Source organism: Falco cherrug, chromosome 8 (assembly GCF_023634085.1).
Source record: "Falco cherrug isolate bFalChe1 chromosome 8, bFalChe1.pri, whole genome shotgun sequence".
In the NCBI taxonomy this organism is placed as follows: domain Eukaryota; kingdom Metazoa; phylum Chordata; class Aves; order Falconiformes; family Falconidae; genus Falco; species Falco cherrug.
This window is the reverse complement of record NC_073704.1, coordinates 34,958,562-34,975,854: the sequence shown is the minus strand read 5'-3', so window position 1 is coordinate 34,975,854 and position 17,293 is coordinate 34,958,562. Positions and strand designations below refer to the sequence as shown.

At 40.5% G+C, this 17,293-nt stretch overlaps 1 protein-coding gene across 1 annotated transcript in view; it reads left to right on the top strand.

The window, feature by feature from the left end:
* Positions 1-17,293, top strand: part of ACTR3 (actin related protein 3) — a 32,803-nt gene that overhangs the window by 279 nt on the left and 15,231 nt on the right. Inside the window, exon 2 of the mRNA XM_055718224.1 lies at positions 17,116-17,171. Coding sequence (XP_055574199.1) covers positions 17,116-17,171 — 56 coding nt within the window. The remainder of the gene's footprint in view (positions 1-17,115; positions 17,172-17,293) is intronic.

The following is a 17,293-nucleotide window of genomic DNA, read 5'->3' as shown; positions in this document are numbered from 1 at the left end:
GCAGATGGCGGCGGGGGTAGCGCTGCCTGCGGCGGGGCCGGGGAGCCGCGCCCGAGCGGCCGCGGTGCCGGCAGCGGGAGGGCCGGGCCGGGCCGGCGCAGCAGCTGGCTGCCTTCGCGTCCCCTCCCCTCCCCTCGCTCTGTCCGGCGGGCCCGCCGCGGCCGCCCGGCGGGGAGGGGTGTCCCGGCGCGGCCCCGCTCCTCCCGCGCCGGCAGCCGGGTCGCGCCGGCTGCTCGCCCTCGGGCCGCCCCGCTGGCAGCAGCCGCCTGCGGCCCCGGTGCCGGCCGGGGCGCGGGGTCCCTGCGCGGCTGAGGAGCCGGGGTGGCGAGCGGGGAAAGGACGGTGCGGCTGCCCGCCGGCTCCCGGAGCGCCCCGCTGCTGGGGGTCTCTGCGCTGGCGGGTGCCGCCCGGGGGGCTTTCTCGTGCTGACTTTTTTTCATCTGTGGGTAATGTCATTTATTCTGTTACTTCTCTCTGTGGAAGAAAAAAACCCCTCCCCCTCCACGGAGCAAGCGCAGAGGAACTTCCTTAGTTTTGTCAAAGCCTCTTCCTGCTTTCGGGCTTTTATACCTTATAAGGCAGTTTTCAGTGTCAAACGTGAACCAAATGCGTTGTAGAAACTCTTCTTTTTACTTAGCAGCTGCCAGCTGGTGAAGAAAACGCGGTGCCGGCGGTGTATGGCACCGAAAGCGCTGCGGGAGGGAGGCCCTGGGGGCTCCTGCTCCCCGCTCCGCCGCGGCGGGGGCGGCGGGCCGGGCGGCGGGGCCGGGCGGGGGTCGCACCGTGCCGCCGGCAGGAGCGCGCTGGGGGGTGACACCGCGCCATGCCCCGCCGGCTGCACCTGCACTGGGGTCTCTGCAGATGAAGTTATTTCATCTTAGGCATAATCCATCAGCCTTTCCCTGGAAAGGGAAGTACTTGTATATTTTCAAGGCTTTCCCTCTTTAGGTACCGCCGATAGCGTGCTGATTCTTTAACTCATCTTTTTGTTTCGCTTGTCCATCCTACTAAAAATAACTCAGTTTTCTCCATTAACGTGCTGTAGGTACAGATGTATATGGTACCCTTCAGAAAGGGCATGTTCTTTTGAAATCCAGGCACTTGTTTTTTGAAGGCACGTGCTTGCCTTCCCTTCAGGAGAATGTATTTGGTGTAGGATGTTAATAAATAGGTCTGTAATAAGTGCAGGTATATATGTGTCTATAACATCTGCATGTTTAGCAGTTGTATGAAGAAGTCACGCCTGTAGTTAGACTAAGGACTAACCCCTTGAATTTTACGGAATGAACGAAGCATAGCAGGAATGAGAGTGGGTGGCTGAGTGTAATGGAAGTATGTGTGAGTTTATCATGATACGTACATGCACTGTTTATCTTTCAAAACAAGATCTGTAACGTACTGTGCTGCATGCTGCTAGAGGTTTTTTCTTATCCCACACGTTTGTGCGTTGCAGGTAGTCCCATTAAAGTCAGCAATTACATCTCTATAGGTTTGCAAAATACAGGTGGTGATCACTGGTGTAGAGAGACTCACTTTGCACTCGCTTTCAGTGATGCCCAGCAGGAACAGCATGCTAGCGTACAGCTGCTGAAGAAATGACTTTGTCTTTTTTTAACGTGAGGGATATACTGAGGGAAATGAGTGTTAAAGCAAGTGTTCCTGGAGAAGATCTGTGTGTAAGTTCTCCATTAATCAACGTCAGTGCACAGAGCATATTCTGTAATTTTCTTGAAGATGATGTTGACCGATTTCCTGTTTTATTTATTTATTTTCCCCTCAGTCTTCAAAGATTTCTCTAAGATACTTTTATCTTTTGCACCTTTATTTTTGTGTTTTAGTGCAGCTAGACCTGCTCTGCTATCCAGGCTTTTCCTTTCTGGGCACTTTGTAGTCCAAGGTTGTTCTTCCCCGAAGTTCTGTTTCAGGAAACTGGGGGCAAAGGTGTTTAACATTGGAAATGTTACAGAGCATTGGGGTTATTGGAATTAATGGATTTCAGTAGGCAAAGGTATAAAGTGGTGAATATACATAGGAAAAAAAGTGTAGTACTTGAGATAAATAAGGAGCAGGTGGGTAGTAGTGCGGTGGGATGTGACAGCATAATCATGCTTGTACTTTTTTATTTTTCAATTGTGCAGCCCTCCCCGCCCATCTCATTTTGTGTGTGTAAGTGAGAACATGACGCACAAATTATGTCAGCCTTGTGTTCTGTGCGAATCAGTTGAGGTCTCATCTTTCACCAAAATGAAAGAAAGCAGACTAAGATAGCCCCTGAAAACAGGAAAAGAAAGAGGTTTCGAAAATACCACCAAAGCAGAAATGTTGAAAGGAACTGCCTTGTTTGGAACAGGGAAGGCTTTAGAAGTGCACAAAAATTCCAGTCAGTAGGTTGTTGTTTTTTTTTTAAGAGGGAAGGGATGATAATTAATTTACAGTCCAAGGAGAATTTACTTTAATCAGCAAAAGGGCACATGTAGGAGAGGTAATAAGGGTGTCTTCCTACGTGTCATATGCCTATAGCCACAGGTTTGGTTTGTTGATCTGAGTGTTTTTCTTGTGTGTGTATGTGTTCATTTTTTCCAGCTAAGATTGAGGTGAAGGAGATGGGTGAGAAAGGTGGCAGAGTTGTGCTTTTCAACATCAGCCGGCACAGATTAGACAAATTTTAAAAACATTTTTCAAAGCATGAAGAGACCAAAGCACAGAGGGGTTGGGGAGAACATGTGACATGTGCCTCTTGAGGTTTTAGCTGGTTAGTCAAACTTTATAGTGATCATCCAACTACATGTCAAACAGCTGGAGCTGGCAGGTGGGTGAAGTCAGTGACATAGCGGTCAGATTATGGGTGCAGCAGAAATTCTTCCAGTGTTATGTCTGTTACTGTGAAATTTGCATTCTTTGCTTAAGCAAACCTGATATCTAGAAAATAAGGTAATGGCTATCTAGTAAGAGCAGGTAAATACTTAATTGTGGTTTTAGGAAGCTACTTGTCTGAAGCAGCATCTTAACAGTACAGTTACAGACGTGGAAATGAAAAAGTTGAAGAGCTCAGTTAAACGCAATTGTTAAACCCAAGATTATTTCTTTCTATAATTGTTAGCATTGTCTAGTTTAGTTTTAAGTATATTGTCATAATGTTTGGAAATCTATAAAAGAATATCATGGGCCTTATTGTCAGGGAGGTCTTTGTCCATGTTAGTATTTAATTCAATTTTACTTGGCTGCTGTGAGCTCCTTCATTTCCCTTCTTTCCACAAAATGTTGGCACCATATCCCTCAACAACGAGCTATGAAGTAGCGCACCTATGTGGTGGTCTCTTCATATCCTTCAAGTACTGGCAGATGTTTATGATGCTCACTAACTCAGTATGTATGCTGTGAGTGAGACTTCCTTACATACACCACAGTCTGAAGTATTACATGCTTTTTAAAATAGAAGTATAGGAAAGTATACGAAAAGCACACCAAAGAAAGAAAAAGACTTTTTTCTTTGTTTTTTTTTAATCTCTGTAAGCTTCAGTCTTTTGCTGTGTGCCTTTTGGGTATTTGAATAGTTCTTGCCGCTTGTTCTACAGGCGAACACAGTGCAGCCTGCGAGCCATGATTAAAAGCTCTTCCTACGCCACTTCAGAATTTAGCTTGATTAGGTTGACAAGCTGGTTTTAGCTGTGTCTTTCTGTATGAATGCATTCCCCCCCCTTGTTATAAACTTGTGTAGCATTGAATTAGCTCATTTGGGATGACAGCCAATTGCAAGTGTTCAAATTAACAGCTCTTTAGCTGAGCTGAAGTAAGTGGCTGTATAACCTACTGCAGTTCCAAAATGAGAACTTAATTTTAGCAATGAAAGTGATTTAAAGAAAATTATGTGTATTTACTACACCTAAACTGTTTTCTGTAGACTTGTGTGCCATTTTTCTGGGGCTATGAGGGGGATCCATTCAATACTCGACTGTCACTGGTGACCAGCTTTTGGTAGTGTACCTGAGAGTCTTTTGTTGGTAGGGTCATGTATGTTGGTTAGCCTTCTCTTGAGTAAATTGGTTATGTGATTGTGTTGGAAAAAAAATCTGTTGTGTGGTAATCTTCTGTCATATGCTGCTAGACCCCTTTTTCACTTCCCTTACACAGTTTACAAAAATGTGTGTTTTGTTTTTTTCTTTTTCTTTTCTGAATACTAGGGGAGAAAAAGGTTTTTGGGTTAACTGGAGAAAGACTCGCTGTTCATGATGGGAGCACAAGAGTCCCTTGATGCCCTGGGTTCCCTCCAAGCTGAGAGCCTGGAAAATTGAGCCTGCTCAGGGTTTCCAAGCTTTTTCAACATGAAGTTGCAAGCTGTTGTTTGAAATGAGTCACATATATCTCTTGAGTTTCTTGGCTGTTCTGTTTCTGTAACCAGGTTTGCTGTGAATGAAGGGAGGACAAACATGGGTACGTGACAGCTTAAGTTGGCTGGTGCTCAGGTGGTACGCATGGTGGAATGAGGTTTGCGTTGGGGGACATCTCTACAAACTGCATTTCTCTAATGTTCGTGTCACACCTGTATAGCTTCATGCTGTTAAGTAGAGCAAAGTATGTATAGGTTGAGTGTCTTATGATAGGAAAAGTTATGACAGGATTATGTTGTTCTGTTTCTCCTCGGGGTTTTGACCTGGTAGTGTAATGTGTACAAGATCCATGAAAAGCTAATCATCTTCAATAAACAGCAAAGATAGGTGAGATGAGAAATCCAGTGTATGAAAACAAGGTAAGGGGAAGTAACAGCCTGTATTTTATTTGCTCTGCAACTTTTTTACTATCTTATACTGGACCTTGAAATAAGTTTCCTTTTCTAACCCATTCTGGAATGTTATTTCCACAGGTTTTCAAATTGTAACTTCTGTTTAATATAGGTATTTCAGCACTGTGATGTTCTTGCAGTTAATATTTCAACCGGATATCTTGTCATGACCTTTCGGGGGTTCCAGTCTTTATGAAAACATTCTCTTTTGGGATGAATTCGCTCTATGTTGTGTCATCCCACAAGTAATTTCTCAGTATGGAAAGCATGAACAATTTCTTAATGGAATATGGAAAAAATACTCTTCCAGGATTTTAGGAGTATCTTTTGCTTGCCAGTAGCTGAAGCGGTTAGAAAGGGAAGGGAAAATGCTTCATCCTTAACGTGGAAAAACGAGTTGTGCCAGATTGAGAATTGTGGTTTAATACATTTTTCTAAAAATAATTGCAAAGAGGTTCTAAAGACCCCTGATGACCTGTGGTGTCTCTTAAATAGTACGTCACAGTCCACATTGCAATGCTGAATGCACAGAACATACAGTATAACTAGGGATAACAGGAATTCAGTTAGGAATATATATATTCCTATACACACACACACTCTTTTTTTAAAATTCCATTATAGGAATCAGTTTTTTATCTCGTTTGAATGTGTGTCAGAAGCTATCCAAGATGCATGGCAACTTCCAGTCCTTCTGTTTCTGCTTTTCTTTTTCCCATGTCCCATTTAAGCTTTATTTTTGTGTGTGTGTATGTATATATGTAAGCGGGGGGGAGGGTTGGCAGCACACGGTTTTTCTGAGTAGAGGGCAAACCCACTTGCATCCATGGGCTGCGTCTGTAAAGTTAATGATACATGAGTCAACTTTATGTACAGCATTGCTGCTACCTGTGCGTGCATGGGAAGGTTGTGCAGTCGCTGAGCGCAGAGTCCAGCCCTGGCTGGGGGGAGAGGGCTGCGGGAGATGAGGGTTGTAGGTGTGCGTGGGTGGGACAGGGCAGGTTCCCTTCTTGTTTCTTGGGTTGTTGTTTAGTATCAGGCTTGGAACGTTCTGCCCAGAAAGCATGTTGATTGCATGAATCTCATGGACATTTTCATGTCTAAATCAATTTAAAATACAGTTTCTAGGAGTTCAGAAGTGCTGTACAAGTTTCTGAGTAGTAATCTGTCCTCTACGTTGTTTTATAGGCACATATAAGAAAGTTTGAAGTTGGTCTTTTAGTTCATGCAATTTAAGAGTTTCAACATAATGTTTCAAAATTTAGTTTCATCATTGCAGACTTTCTTTGGGAAATGCAAAAAGGCTTTGACCATTTCAAACTGGTTTTAACTTTAATTTTGGATAAACATTCTTCATTTAAAGATTTTCCAAGGTAAAATAACTAAAACCATTTCAGTTTGTCCCCAGTGTAATTCATGAGTTCTTTATGGCTTTGTGTAGGAAAAGGACTCTCCATTGCTTTAATTCTTAATTTTTGGGTTGTTTTAGTCACTGAACTAAAATATATTTAAGTGTACCAATCTAACAAAACCTGTCCTTGGGTAGATGCTTAAAAATAGCAAACTGACTGCAAACTTGTTAAGTGTCCATAGCAGGATTATTTTAACCATCAAAACTAAGCATCTGTTCATTCCAACTGCTAGTGCTGATGTATTGGGTGCCCCCCCCCCCCTTTTTTTTTTTTTAAAACACTTGTCAACTAGGATTATATCCAAAATTGAAAAAGTCCTCATTTCATCTGCTGACTTAGTGTAGGGTATAACAGAATTTTTTTCCTTTTTGTTCTAATCATGATTTTGCATTGTTAAGACTAGACATGGAAAAACTCTAGATAAATGTAGATTGTTTTTTTTGTTTTTTTTTTTCTTCTGGGGTTTCCTTTTTCTCTTTATTATTCTCTTGTGGTCATTGTGAAAGTTTGCAGCTGTGCACAGGATGTGTTTTGGCATGCTCAGTCTGTAGAGAGCAAGATGCAGACAGGAGGTTGTCTGGTGGTACTTTGATTGTACCCGGCTATCAATGGATGAATCCAAATCTTAATTCTTTAGTTGGTGCAGTATCACTTATCTATTTTTTTTTCAGTATTAGCACTTTATTTGCCATGACTTGCCTTAGATTTATCATGCTGGTTATCATCTGCAAGAGCTTTCACAATATGATTGCATATTTGCAGTCAGACTTAAGAATCTCTTTTTAAATGATCTTATTAAATGAGACCTGTTTTTTATATTAAATAAAATGGTTTTGCCCACAGCTTAGTGGGGCATTTTTTTCCTGTGAGACAACTGTTTCTAATGGGAAGCCGACTTTTATTAGAAGCATGGGCTAACAACAATATGTAAACTGATGTTTTAATGCAGGCATGTGCTTGATGGAGAACACTCGGTTGCCTGCTGAAATGCTGAAGTGGTGACCAGTGTACCGGCCAGATTGGGATTGTGCTGAGGCAGGCTGCTGCAGTGCTTGCTGTGTGCTCCTTCTCTGCTGTCCTTGCTCTGTCTGTTTGGTTTCATTTTGCCCGCTGCTCAGATTGCTGTGATTGGGGCGATAGCGTAGTAGCTATTGGTTCAAAGCTGGAGCTCTCAAGTGCTGAAATTGTGCAAATAGCAAGCACAAATGCTCAGCTTTTTTTAAATGTGGAATAACTTTACAATTTTAGCCCCTCTGTTGCATTTGTTTGGAAAAACTTTCAAGTCAAGTTTATATGAGCTGTGGCTCTTTATACATCGTATGACTTATATTTTACCTATTTAATTTCTTAAGGTGCAAGATTTTGTCTACTTGGAAATTACATATTTGGTGATTGAATTGATCCCTTGTTTTATTTGTTGAAAAGTATGTGTAGTTTATCTAGTCTTTTGGGTTTTTTCTTCCTTATAGCTTTCTGTGCCATGTTCAGCTTAATTTGGGCAAATGATGTAGAAAATCGCCAAATTAATCTCCCCCTCATAAGAAGTAATATATACAACTAGGTAATCAGCCATGCAAACTTCCAGAGTTCTGGGGCATTCTTTCCTCATTATTTGGAAATATCACATGGAGTAGTCAGGCTGTGGAAAATGTTCAGAAAACTTGTGTAAAGATGAAATAGAAATTTATTAAAGAAACTAGCAGCATAGGTTAGTATTGTGTGGGTGTGGTGTAACACAGAGGCACTGTTAAGATAGATACTTGTTAAAATGAATTTGTCTAAAAGTGTCAAAGGAAGCAGTAAGTAGAAAGAGAGCATTCTGCTTTTGCCAACACAAACTGCTTTCATGGTACAAAGATGATATCTAAAGCCGTTTCCTCTTCTTACTTTGAGGAAAGTGTAGTCAAAGGAAACGTAATTTTTTTCTGTGTGAAAGTACATGTCAGCATTAAATATTTGAAATGGATTTTACAACATAAATAAATCTGTTTAGGAGTGCAGATTTAGATGGTATCATCATCATAATGCCTGAACTTGGATTTTGTTAGTCTTAAACACTTTACACATGGGGTGGTTTTCAAGTACATTTTTTATGTCTCAGCAATAAGCTAGAGTCTTTTGGTCATAAATGCATATCTTCTGTTTAATGTTAGGAGAAGATAACTTTTTCAGTGTCAAGTTATCGATGTTTGTTTTTTTTAAAGTTTTGATGCAGGTAAACAGAGCAAATTTGAAAGTTGATTCTCCTTTTTTCAGACATCAGTAAAATTAGCAGATGCACAATGTGGTAGCTTCCTCTGTTTCCAGACTGGTGTAAAAACTGTCACCTGGAGACTCTTACTACAATGCATGCGGATTTGTTCAGAATGCTGCTTTTACCTCTGTGTTCCTGTTAAGTCATGCACCTGGAGGGTTCTGGTCTGGCTATTTGTGACTGTGGCTTTGCTGGTTTTACTGTCCATTTTAGCTAAATTTTACTAGCAAGCATTAGTCATGTCTGTGCTTTGGGTTGTATATGTAGCTGCTGATTAAAAAGCAGCACTGTATAAATGTTCTAGACAGAAATATAGATACTTTTCAAGATAACCTTTTTCAGAGGTAGGATTTTTTCCTATTTAGGAAATAAATGTTTGTTAGAAGCATTTCTCTTCTAAACTGCTTTTGAGCCTACTTTGTCAGTTTTGCATGCTACCTTAATCTGCTCATGACTTGTTTTACTGTAACAGTTACAGTATGTGGTGAGGAAGTATTTGCTGCCAAGGTGAATTGAGTGGACTGATATTTTTCAGGGGTAATACTGTAAAAAAATAGTTTCAGATACACAGTAATGCAGTTAATTCCAAGGCCAAGGTTACAGACTGCCAGATTTGTGACATCCCTGGTGTTTAGACGTTCCATATGTCATTGAATTATTGCCTTTTACCATCCCTTCATGTGTCTTGTCTGCAGTTTAACAAGATTCTTCATCTGAGAGCTCTTCTAATTTTATGTGCTTTTTCCATTTATAGAGCTAATTCTTTGGCTTTCGCTTTCGATTACTTAAAATGTTTTTGATCAACAAGTGTTTTTTTTTTAAAACTTGACAGAAGCGGTTGCTATTTAAAAATGCAAATTAGTGACGTGTGAAAGGTAATATTAGCTAAAGGCGTAAAAATATGAAAAGTCTTTTGCTATCTTGTGTTTTATCAAGGACATCTGAAAAGAGATAGTCAACTAATTTATGAATACAAGTCCCATTTTCCTAATATAATAGCTCCTTCAGGGACTTCTGATCTGCTGCTGCTTAACCAGTTCGTGCCTGATGCTGGAGCTGGGCCTTTTCTAAAGGGGCAAGATGGCTTTCCTGTTTCAGCATCATTTTCTCATTATTTCTCTTTACGAGGATTTGAAAAGTAAGTACTTCCTAGACTTTTCATCCTCATCTGGTGTACAATAAGGATGATAGAAGTAAAGCAACAAATAAAAACATAAATGCTTGTTCAGGCTTTTCAGTCACATGAGACTGTATATGAAGACTAGGGGCTCATCCATGTTTCAGAAGTTTTCCACTTCTTTTTAAAGCGGCTTTGTTATCAAAAGACATCAGGCAGTAAAAACACTGTATCATAAATTCTGTGTACATAGAACTTATCCAGTTAAACAGGAAAGAATATTAAGCCTGTTTTGATGAAGTCTTTGATGGACATACCATCTGTAAGGATCTGGGGACCAAAAAGCAGAATCCCTTTCCATTCTGTTTAAAAACTTGGCGGTTTTGCAGTTTGTTTCATGCTCTTTTGACCATGTTGCCACGTCTGTGACCTCTTTAGAATCTCCCCACTTTCTGAGCTTTTGTTTAGTGCCTTCTACAACCTGCTCACTTAATTAGAATTTTCCTAGAGTGAGGGTAACATAGCTTGCAGTGTATTTTGCTGCTGTATGCACACCTGCCACAAACAGTTTACATGCTTCAGTGAACTGTAGTTGCATCTGAACTATCTTGCATGCTGTAACACCAGTGGCCTGCTGTGAAACTATGAAATTGTGAGATGGTAAAATAACCTTTCTTGCTTTTGTATCTTTTATCTTGAGCCATTCATAATGATGCTGTTTACTTAATAATAATTTAAAGATTCAAGCAATGATTGAAATTTCATGAATTGAAATATTAAAGAAAAATACTCTTTTTTGTGCAATCATTTTAACTGTTTCTTTGTAAAACTTGTTATGCAGCAAGCTATGATGGAGGACATCTGCATAAACAAAGTTTACTTTAGCAAGCAGAATCATGTACAAATGATATAATGGTCCTTACTGCTGTTCAAGTCATACATGTGGAGAATTTACTGCTGTGGTGAAGTGAGGTTATGAGATTGGATTTAAATGGCCAGATGGTTTGCAGACCATGCTAATGAAGGCAATTCACGTGCAAAGGCAACAGACTTAAGAAGATTCTTCACTGTACCTTGTTTTGCATAATTGAGGCTTCTTGTCTGTTTTTGGAGTTTCTCTCCACTCTTGGTTGATCCAAAGAAATGGCCCCATGCAGCCATGTTCTCTGTTAAATTCTTTGGGTTGTCGACCCACGAGGGAGCTTCAGAAAGCTGTGGAATGAAATCCAGGTTGGTGCACTGGCTACTTAGCGCGAGGTTTGGAGATGCTAGCATGTAAATGGGAATTGTCTAAGCAGGACAACAGAAATGCCAGGGTGTATTTAGAATTTCCAGATCCTGGGCATCTGATTTCAGACTGTAGGAAAACAGTTTAATTGTATAATGATTCCGAGGTCTGAAACTCCTGGGCTCTGGTATTGGTATTGTGTTCAGAAATTAACAGGGACTCCTTCTTTTAAACCACTCATCTGTCACTGTTTCTTTAAAATGGCCAATATCCTGTTGTGTGCAGCTGTTAAGTGTGTGGTGATAATTTGTGAGTCCCACTGGCACAATGGAAATGACACTTGAAAACTCAAAAATTTCTGCTAGGAAGCAATATGTAGCATGTCTGTGAGGTATCTATATCCATGTCTCTATGGTCATGGAAGAAAATAATTCAGCAGTCTTTGGAGTAGGGATCAAAACTGTGATCATACTTCTAAGATGTGTGCTGTGGTTACTGGGCTTTCTGTCTCTGTCCCACGTCTTGGAGTCTTTTCCACGTGGCTTCAGGAGAAAAATGCAAAGCACTCTTGCCTCAGAGAGTGTTTATAAGCAAATGAAGAAATGAGAGATTGGCTTGAAACCCATTTGGATGAAAGAGGATATGGACTACAGATCTCCTGCTGCCTGAGCAAGTGTGACATCTTGCAAAAAAGCCGTATCAGCTTGCTTTTATGAATCAATCTAGTATGACTTCGTGTAAAGGCTAACCCTGTCACTGAATGCAAGACTTGCTTGGAGTATGGCCTCTTGGACAGGTTCTGCATCGGACTTCACAGAGGTGCACTTGTTTCGAGAAACCTTGCAGTGCTTGGTGCACAGGCTGTGGCATACACCAAAGCAGAACGTTAGGACTTACGCACAAGCTACCTTGTGTGCTGTAAAGGTTACTTACTCTTCTTGGGAAGCCCGTTGCATCTGCAAGGTAAGACACAAGTCAATGAATGTGTTGCATTTTGAGTGAGAGCTTGCACAGAAGGGTTCCTGTGGCTCAGATGGTGGACAGTAATTCAGAACCATGGTGAACAGGCAGCAGTTTGATGAATAAAACAAGACAAGCCTGCTGAAAAAAATGTCCTTTTATATATATATATTTGGTTGCCTAACTTTATGCATCTTGAAGATAAACTGGAAAGAGACCATTTTGATTTCAGCCTAGTACTGACTTCCTTTCCAGAGAGTTTCAAGTTTGTTACTCCCACTCCTGTTATTCTTCCTTCCCCACAGAAACTTTTATTTTTTGTTTGTTTTCATTGCATCTTTCCAGAGGGGCCAGTGTTGGAGGTACATCTTGTTACTGTTTGGGGGTGCATTAAAAAAAAAAAAAAAAGACACCCATACATGAAATTTCTTTTGGTCCAGGTCATTAGGAGTGGCTATGGGGTAGGCTGTAACCCAGTTGTGCTCTACAGAAGTTGGAGATCAGGTGACGTGTCCTCTAGTGCTTTTCTGTGTTTGTGCTTGGCTAACTTGTCTTTGCTAGGAGCTATCAGCAATTCTGAGCAGCTAAAGAAATGCATTGCCCGTGAAGCAGCTGTCCCCTGATTCCTCGCCCTTTTGTTAAAATTTCAGTTGTGCTAGAACTAGGGTGTGTAACTTGGGAGAATATATGCAGTGACATTTGGTGTGAACAGGAAAGAAGTGGAGCAAAGGCGCCTGGTCATGGTTTGTAGTTTGCAGACGGAGGTTCTGTTAATGATGTTCTCATTAGAAGTTCTTACCCTAAGTGCTGTTTCCTTTTGGCTTTAAAATCGCCTGCATGACTAATACGTAATAACCTTCAGGTGACATTGCTTTCATGTCATAGCCTCAGAAACATCTATTCCAGGTTAGAGAGCACATATATAAGAAATCACATTAGTGCTGTTGAGAGCGCTGTGGAGAGCCTTTTGGCTGTCCTTCCAGAGATCTCTCGAGCAGGTCAGTACAGAGCTACTTCACAGTTTCAGGGTGTGAGTCCGAGGTGGATGTGACTCTGGAGATACTTCTCCACCAATATTTGAGATGTGGATTCATAGAGTTAACTTAGAAAGAACTTTGTAAATTGCTAGCCCCACCCCATTTGTGGTACCAACATCTCCTACAAAAAAATGTGGTGGTGTTTTTTTTTTTTTTTTTTGTCACGTCATTACATCTCCATAGGCCAGAGGATGGCGTGTGAGACCTGCTGCCTTTTGAAGAAGGCATTGCAGGGAAGTCACTGGGGAATATCAGCACCGCATATATGCATATTGATAGGTAGTATGGGGTGGTGTATGTATATGGTTCTCTGTATAGCTACCTACACATATGTATTGAGATTTCATGGACTGTGTTTGGATAGTTAGTAGCTTATCTTCTAAGGTAAATCTGAAGGTCATGATTATCCAACAAAAATTTTTGCTGTGCTTGTTTTTTGTTTTTTCTCTTCTTTTCTACTTAAATGAGCTCATAGGCCTACAGAAACCACTTCAGGTAGCTGAATGTGGAGAAATAAAGGAAAACATCTGAATGATCAAAGTTGAATTCAGGTTTTCACCTTTGGGATTTTGTGAATCAGTTTTGCGTTACATATTTTAATAGAAGTCTGCTTATACCATTCTACTCATCTGAGCAGTGCCTTGCTCTCTTACTGCTGAGTGCCCCAAATTCAGTGTGGGAAAGCCCGGTCCGTGTCTCTTTAAATGACATGTGCTTGCCTGTCTCCATGAAAGTCCCTTCTGCCACTCCTCAGTGCTATGTAGCAAGCAAGACAAGCAGTGTTTTAGTGGAAAACTGTGATCCAGTATTGGTATTGCCTTATGATATCTTTAATATCAGGATTTTTTTCTGTAGCGGTTGTGATTGCTGTTCCGGGGAAGACAGGGTGTGCCTCATTCCCCAGTGAATCATACATTAGTCAGGCATGTTTTGCTCTGTATGAACTGCTGGTGGAAACGGTATACTTGCAAAATTTAGGTTGCCCGTGGCATCTTCTTTTCACGTGATTTAGGTATTTACTTCAAGTGACAGTGGTGGAATAGATCTGATCAGTCTGAATAAAGCCTCATCTTTGAAAAAGTTAGTTTTTTAAAAAACCCTGCTGTTAGATTGTGCCTTTGGAAAACTGAAGGCTTTTATTAACTCATTATTTTTTTTAACTTACCTTTTTTGTTTCATCTGTAACACTTTTAAACTCTGTTTTAACTCAAGAATGTATCTCTCTATATAATGTTTAGTTATGAAAATCCAGCTTGCTGTTTATGGTGTAGTCCCTGGCAGCCCTAGCTACTGTACCAGTCACCATATGAATGCTGCAAAAGGCAGGCAGTGCTGGAGGAGCAGGTCCCAGGTGCAGGAGGTGGCAGCGGGTCCCTTCCCTGACTGATGGGCGAGCGGTGGTGGCATTCCCAATGTGGAAGGGAGAGTGTGGCAAGGAAGCCTTGGCACACCAGAGATGGGAAGCATTGCATTGGAGACTACGCTGGAGACTTGCTGATACAATGCTTTAGTATTCAGACTGAAAGCCATGTGGGTTTTTTTCCTCCCCCACCCCCCTGCTTTTTTTGAAGCCTGAAAATGTGACTTTTCTTTTATGAGTCAGGAGACTTCTTGCTGAGTAGGCCATAGTATTTTTAGATGTGCTGATTTTATGTCTGAATATGGTCTTTTTATGTAAAATGCATCTTTCATTTGACTGTTTTTCTTTCAGTCTGCTGGCTGTGCGTGTGTGCTGGACAGGCTCCCACACCACAAGCAGCTAAACAGCATGTTACCTGCAACAGTTTAGCTTTTGTTTTCTTTGAAATACTGATTGAATAATAAATTGACTAACTTTTTTGCTTGTGAAGGCACTTCTGATCTAGTTGTAGGTTTATGTAGCCTTCAGGCACCAAAGCTCCTGTGTAGATTTAGCTTTAAAATTTACATGCCGCAGTTCCTGATTTGCAGGAAAGGTAGACGGAGTAAGGCAGTATTTGGTGTTTTACTAACTTTCTTGTGGCAGTAAAAGCCAATTAAAACATGAGAGAGAGTGAGTAATTTTATTCTGCATGACAGGTAATAGAAGCATCAGTTTGTCGAATCCTTGATATTTCTTCTAGGAACCAGACGTTTTGGAAGAAAATGAAAAATACACTTGTAACTTAAGTGCAAAATCTTGAGTTGCACAGGTCCTTAGTTCAGGCACATACAGTGCATAATGCTGATCACTTCATGAGGTGTGAATTTCTTTCTGGTATTTAGTTTTGTTTTCCCATTATTTATCTATTTTGCCTGCAAAGTTTTCTTCTTCGGTAAACGTTCCTATGATCAATGTGAAGTCAATGTTTTTTTGCGTGGTTATGCCCAGCTAGTATAGTGTGTTACAGACAAGATCAGGTTTACAGCTTTAAAAATGCTTGTCTGGCAAAGCATTTTTGGTGTTAGATGAGGTCCTGTGCTAATCACATTGTTATTTAAAGAGCAATATACCTTCCTTTTGAGGTTAGGTTTCTCTTGGCCCAGCGCTAATGTGCACAATTAATGTCAGTGATAGAAATTGTGTAGGCATTAGCAGGCATGTGAGCAAGCTGCAAACCGCTGCATCAGTAGCATCACAGCAAAACCTACTGCGGCAGCACTCCTCTTCTAGCCTGTAAAAACCAACCCCGTACTGTATTTGTTGCCAGGCGTTTTGCTGTGTTATTGACATAGATTTATAGATTGTTAAAAGTTAGTACTGCCTTATGCAGCCTAAGATCTTCCAGGTTTATGTCAGAGTGCTGAAATTTGTAGAGGTGCTACTACAGTGTTTCATGCTTTTGCTGGTGGTGCTAATTTAGTTAGTGCAGCCGTCTGACTATATAAAGAAAATGAGAACTTTGTCATGTCTCTGTGTGTGTTAAAAATTCGCACGTAGGCTGTAACTCTTGACTGCAGTGTGCATTTTGGTCTGCGTGTTTTAGAATTTGCCTATCCAGCTGTTAAGTCTTTTGTAACAACATTTCTAGCAGCTGAATAGTTTTGGTACTGTGAGTTTTGTAGTTACTTTTCATGAATACGTTGGTAATTTCTTCAGTTTTCTTACATTGTGACAATGAAAACAATGTATATCCATATCATGTTCTGGAAAGTGGGTGGGTGGGTAAAGGTGTTTTGCCTCTTGCTTTCCTTGGTCTTATTAAACACATTTTCAAGACTGTTTTCAATTTGTTAAATGGAATTTCTTTTGCTACCACTGTCATTATCAGTAGTCAGTACTTGCCACCGATGATAGTATATCTTGTGAAATACTTGTGATGATGGCCGGCCCTGCCGCATGCCCAGCTGGCAGTCCATGGGCAAGGGAGTTGTTTTCCCTTACAAACAAGGGAGTTGTTTTTTCAGTTACAGAACCACTTCTACCGCTAACTCTTACTATATGAAAATATTTCTATAGAAATGCTAATTGCTGAGCAGGAAGAACTACTCTGACTCTAAATTATACTCCTAAGCATTGATAAATTGAATTATGTACTTTTCTAACTTCTACTGTAGTAAAATTTTACTGGAGAATGCAATGATGCTTGATTTGTGGTAGGGAGCATTGTTTTATCTTTTTTAAAAAAGAAGTTCCTTGGGGTTTTTTTGTGTGTGTGTGGTTTTTGGTTTTTTTAAATGGAAAGTCAGAGGGTCTTTTTGATATGGGAAGAGGTATTGTAGGTGGGTTTGTCACTGAGCGTGCAGTGCCAGTTCACACACAGAGTTTAGGTATTTCTATTCCTCTGTTTTAGTTTGCACAAAGTAGGGAGCTAGGTGGTAACCCACAAATGCCTAACTCCCCAGTTGTCAAAACTGTGCACTATTGATAGTGATAGTGCAGCATACAAAGACATCAGCCTTCATTCGTGACGTTACCCAATTCCTTCATTACTTTGTACTCAGTTTCTCATTTGTCAAATAATTGTTAGTATGCTCAGTCTCTGGGTGTGGAGCATTTCTTGAGTCGGTGGTCACAATCTCCCCCTGCCAGGATTAACGTTCCCCTAGTTTTTGCTGAGCTCATTCCTCATGGTGAACTTCCAGTCAGCTCATCTACTTCGGTGTTACTTTAGAAGTTACTCTTTTGGACAAAGGATTTATAGGAGCTTAACGAAGCATTAGCAGAACATACAAAAATACTTATATCTTGAATTAACCATTAACAACTAATTTGTTTCAGTTGTCTTAACATCAAACTTCTAACAATACATCTGATTTTATTAATAATTCCCTTAATTGTTTGATGTCAGTTCGTTCATTAAAAAGGGAGGTATCTTTGGTTTTTGTGCTATTAGATATTATAACCTAACCTTTTTTGCCTTAATAGGTATACAAAGCTTGGATATGCTGGTAATACTGAACCCCAGTTCATTATTCCTTCATGTAAGTATTTTGTTACTTGTGTATGAATGCTGAAGTTACACTTAAGAGTTTCTATAACATGCTATGTAAAAAAAAAACAAACAACAAGACCTCTGAGAGATGATACAGTGATAGTATGGCTC